This window comes from Chiloscyllium plagiosum, chromosome 11 (genome assembly GCF_004010195.1).
Source record: "Chiloscyllium plagiosum isolate BGI_BamShark_2017 chromosome 11, ASM401019v2, whole genome shotgun sequence".
Lineage (NCBI taxonomy): Eukaryota > Metazoa > Chordata > Chondrichthyes > Orectolobiformes > Hemiscylliidae > Chiloscyllium > Chiloscyllium plagiosum.
This window is the reverse complement of record NC_057720.1, coordinates 10,992,974-10,997,628: the sequence shown is the minus strand read 5'-3', so window position 1 is coordinate 10,997,628 and position 4,655 is coordinate 10,992,974. Positions and strand designations below refer to the sequence as shown.

The 4,655-nt window shown below is 44.3% G+C and overlaps 1 protein-coding gene across 1 annotated transcript in view; it reads right to left on the bottom strand.

Annotated features, from left to right (window-relative positions):
- LOC122554704 (protein BCAP-like) overlaps window positions 1-4,655 on the bottom strand; it is a 77,497-nt gene that overhangs the window by 30,274 nt on the left and 42,568 nt on the right. The window contains exon 14 of the mRNA XM_043700080.1: window positions 2,167-2,303. Within this exon, the coding sequence (XP_043556015.1) occupies window positions 2,167-2,303 (137 nt within the window). The remainder of the gene's footprint in view (window positions 1-2,166; window positions 2,304-4,655) is intronic.

The window sequence follows — 4,655 nt, the reverse complement described above, 5'->3', positions numbered from 1 at the left end:
GAGAATGTGCAATCCACACAGTTAGTCGCCTGAGTCGGGAATTGAACCCGGGTCTCTGGCGCTGTGAGGCAGCAGTGCTAACCACTGTGCCACTGTGGCAGGATGTTTTATCACAACCTTGCGAGAATTCCAGCGAGGGCTATCTCGAAGTTGGGAGCAATTTGCTCAACTGTTTATACATTTGCCAAGAGGTGAATTTTTCCCTTGACAGCATTGAATTACCACTTAAGGGGGTTTATAGCTTTTTAAATGCCTTATTAACAACACCACTCACCTCATTAATATTAAGCTTCCTATCTTACCAAAGAAGCTGAGAATTCCCGATATGGAAGTCAGAGGCGGGGGTACCTGGTGACCTCAACTCGCTGCTTGCTCCAAAGGACATGGGAGATAGGCAGCAACATCTCAGGGCACACTCCACAGACAATGGTCACAAGCAGTCTCCCTACCCAGATAGCAACATTGACACGTGCTGCTGCAAGGATACTGTGTATTCAGGGCCACACCCGTACCTCATGGACTGGGCCAGGCTCATCTCCAGTCTGTTCACTTGCTATTACAGCACTTCCTCACACTGAGCTTATTTTGGTGCTCACAGTATCACTGCATTGTCTTATCTTTCTGCATTTTGACCCGTCAGACAGTGGTACCAAGCTCGTGGTGCTGCAGTATTGCCTGCCCTTTCAGTGCAGACAGAAAAAGGAGCTTGTCATGGTTATCATCAGTCCCCAGTCAAGTCAAGGGGAATAACTTGTGGCTGGAGTTCTCAAAACAGAAATCAAGGGCAGCCTTCAAGACCCATCTAAAGGCTTGGATATGGTCAGTGACTGATTAAACTTCCGATAAAGGATGAGGAGTCAAGTGTCAGGTAGCTAACTGCTAGTTAGGAGCATTGATACACAGTGCGATATTGGGGTCCAAGTCCATAGCTCGGTGAAAATGGCAATACAATTGAATAAGGTGGCAAAGGAGGCATACAACTTGCCTTCATTAGTCAGGGCATTGAACATGAAAGTTGGCAAGTCATGTTACAACTTTTTAAAATTCACTTGTGGGATGTGGGTGTCACTGACTGGGTCAGCATTTATGGCCCGTCTCTAGTTGTCCCTTGAGAAGGTGGGGGTGAGCTGCCTTCTTGAACCGCTGCAGTCCACCTGTTATGGGTTGGCCCACAATGCCTTAGGGAGGGAATTCCAGGATTTTGACCAAGCAACAGTGAAGAAACGGCTATATATTTTCAAATCAGGTTGGTGAGTGGCTTGATGGGGAAATTGCAGGTGGTAATGTTCCTATATATCTGCTGCCCTTGTCCTTCTAGATGGAAATTGTTGTGAGTTTGGAAGATGCGGTCTGAGGATCTTAGGTCAATTTCTGCAGTGAATCTTGGAGATAGTGCACACTGCTGCCACTGAGCATTAGTGGTGCAGGGAGTGGCTGCTTGTGTAGTACCAACTAAGTGGGCTGCTTTGTCCTGGATGGTGTCAAGCTTCTTGAATACTGTTGAAGCTGCACCAATCCAAGCAAGTGAGGAGCATTCCCCATGTGTGCCTCAAAGATGATGGACAGACTCTGGGAAGTCAGAAGGTGAGTTACTTGCTGCAGTATTTCTAGCCTCTGATCTGTTTTTGTGGCCATTGTGTTTATGTGGTGAGTCCAGTTGAGTTTCTGGACAATGATAACCTCCAGGATGTTGGCAGTGGAGAATTCAGTGATGGTAATGCCATGCAACACCAAAGGGAAATGATTAGATTCTCTCTTGCTGGAGATGGTCATCACCTTGTGTATCATGAATGTTACTAGCCACTTATGATTCCAAGGCCTTGATGCATATGGGAATGGACTGCTTCAATATCTGAGTCGACATGAATGCAAAATGTTCAGCACCAATCAGCAGTGAACACCTCGACTTCTGACCTTACGATAGAAAGAAAATCATTGATGAAGCAGCTGAAGATGGTTGGGCCTGGGACACTGACCTTAGGAGCTCCTGTAGAGTTACCTTGAGGCTGAGATGACTGACCTGCAATGACTATGTCTCTCTTCTTTTAAGCTAAGTACGCATCTTTGTGGAGTTCAGAAATTGTAAATCTCCAAATTTATTTCTGGTTTAGAGTCTGGGTTGTGTTCAAACATGCTGCTATTTTCAGCTGTGTAAATTTTCGTTACCTGTGTTTCATAAAGCATATCAATGTCCTTCTGCTGTTCAGCTTTGGCTTTGAGCTGGTCAAGGTCTGCTGATATTACTGATGCATCTTCTTCCACAGCTGTTACCAAGGCCTGTAAACAACAGTACATTGCTTCTCCTATCATACAACGTATGGCCAGTAGAGTTAAGCAGTTATTCAGCTGTCACTAAGCAACCTTTGAGCTGGACAATATCAGGCTTAATCTCATGTTATACATGATTTAGTAAATATGGCAACATTGACTTATTTACTAAGGGGAGGTGGGGAATAAAATTATCTCCCCAATGAATAAATCAGAAACTACATTGTATAGACCTTCTTCACTCATGGAATAGATGCTAAATTCAATGATCTTCAATGTAGTTTCCTGTTTATCCAAAATATATTTCAAGTTTTGGAGCTATGAGATACATTCTGTTGAAACATTTCATTCTTGGGTTCAGGGCCAAAGCAAGTATACAAACGTTCAAAGGGAACAACAATTTATACTGAGATTTATACTTCATATCAGAAATTGGGGTTGGAAGGAACACCGAATGGTCAAGCCATTGCCATTCCAAATGCACCATTACCTCAAAGGTTGTATTAGATTAAAATCAGAATGCAAGTCAACACTAACTGGTCATGTGCACGCCTTGGGAAATGCATCAGGGCACAGTGTCCCCTTAAGCTTTATTTAACTGAACAGAGCAAAGCCAGGGCAAATTTCTTTCAACTGCAAAGGACTGGGCCCAGACTATGAATATATATAGTTTCTGGCAGATGCAAGTCAGTCACATTGGGAGCCCAAGTGATAATTTTAAATTGGTTGATCGTTCAATTCTTGGCAAAGTTGGGATTGTTAAGTAAGTATTGCCCAATCACGTATCACACTTAGAGTTGGACACCTTTTTAAAGTTTTGCAAGCACAGGCTAGTTGAGTATAGTCAGTTGAGTACATCCTGTTGCAAACAGCTAAAGGGATATGCTAGTTGATACCATCTACCATTCAGCAACTCCATCTCATGCAGTACGAATGTTGACTTCCTTCAAATTTTGGGATTCTTGAATCTATCCTGGTGTGTACAAAATGAAAAGATTCTACATCATGTCTCATTTTTAAGCAAAAGTCAACTTCTTCGCTACCAAGAGACTATCAACTTAGGAGCAAAATACTGTGGATGCTGGAATCTGTACTGAAAACAAAGAATGCTAGAGATCATAGCAGGCCAGGAAGCATCCAGGGCCGACAGGAAGCTAACTTTTTGAATCTAAATGACTTTTCATCAGAGCCATCTAGACTCGAAATGTTAGCTTGCTCTCTCTCTCTCTCTCCATGGATGCTGCCTGACCTGCTGTGATCTCCAGCAGTTTTTTTGTTTTCAGTGACCAAGTTAATTTTGTCAACACTTTAATGAAAACTGATATTTATACCTGGCCTCCTCTGTTAGTTTGTCTATACAGGATGGGTTCTTGGCCCTTGTCACTGCTGCAGGTGAACATGAGATCAAAGCCAGAAATGGATCTCCATGCTCTCTCCTGGCTTTCATCCCTAAACGCCAAATCATTCTCCTTCCTTCAGTGAAGGAATTCCCACCCCCTTGTTTTGAAATTGTTTCTCTTTCATTCCACTTGAGGGTGATGTGACTCACTCGGGCTTGGCGGTTACACTGCTCTCTTTTTGCTTTCCCTGACCATGCATTTCGAAAAGCGGTCCAGAATTCAGGTGGGGCGTCACACCTCACAGAATGTAGTTCCAAACTCTCCTGAAAAGCTCCATATTCGTGGACCGTATTTCCCTGGGACCTTCTACCCCTTTGTGATGCTTTTTCTATTGAACTGGGTAAATGAGACGGGAATCAAACACATTCCAAAACTTACAGTCACTCAGCATCTGTGGAGAGTACAGTACAGAAGGAGGCCATTCAGCCCATCGAGTTAGCACCAGCTCTCTGAACGCTTTGCATGACCTTTGCTGTTCTCATGCCTGTTCCCCATAACCCTGCACCTTGTTTAGATTACTTACAGTGTGGAAACAGGCCCTTTGGCCCAACAAGTCCATACCGACCTCCCAAAGTGCAACCCACCCAGACCCATTCCCTTACATTTACCCCTTCACCTAACACTACGGGCAATTCATCTAACCTGCACATCTTTGGACTGTGGGAGGAAACCGGAGCACCCGGAGGAAACTCACGCAGACACGGGGAGAACGTGCAAACTCCACACAGTCAGTCACCTGAGGCGGGAACTGAACCCGGGTCTCTGGCGCTGTGAGGCAGCAGTGCTAACCACTGTGCCACCGTGCCGCATTCATAGGATATCATATTGAATTCCTCAATTGAGAAAGTGATGGCTAAGTGGTATTATCGCTGGACTCTTACTTCAGAGACCTGGGGTAATGTCCTGGGTTTGAATCCTGCCACAGCAGATGATGGAATTAATTTTGTTTTGAAAATCTGGAATGAAGACTTTAACAATGATCATGAA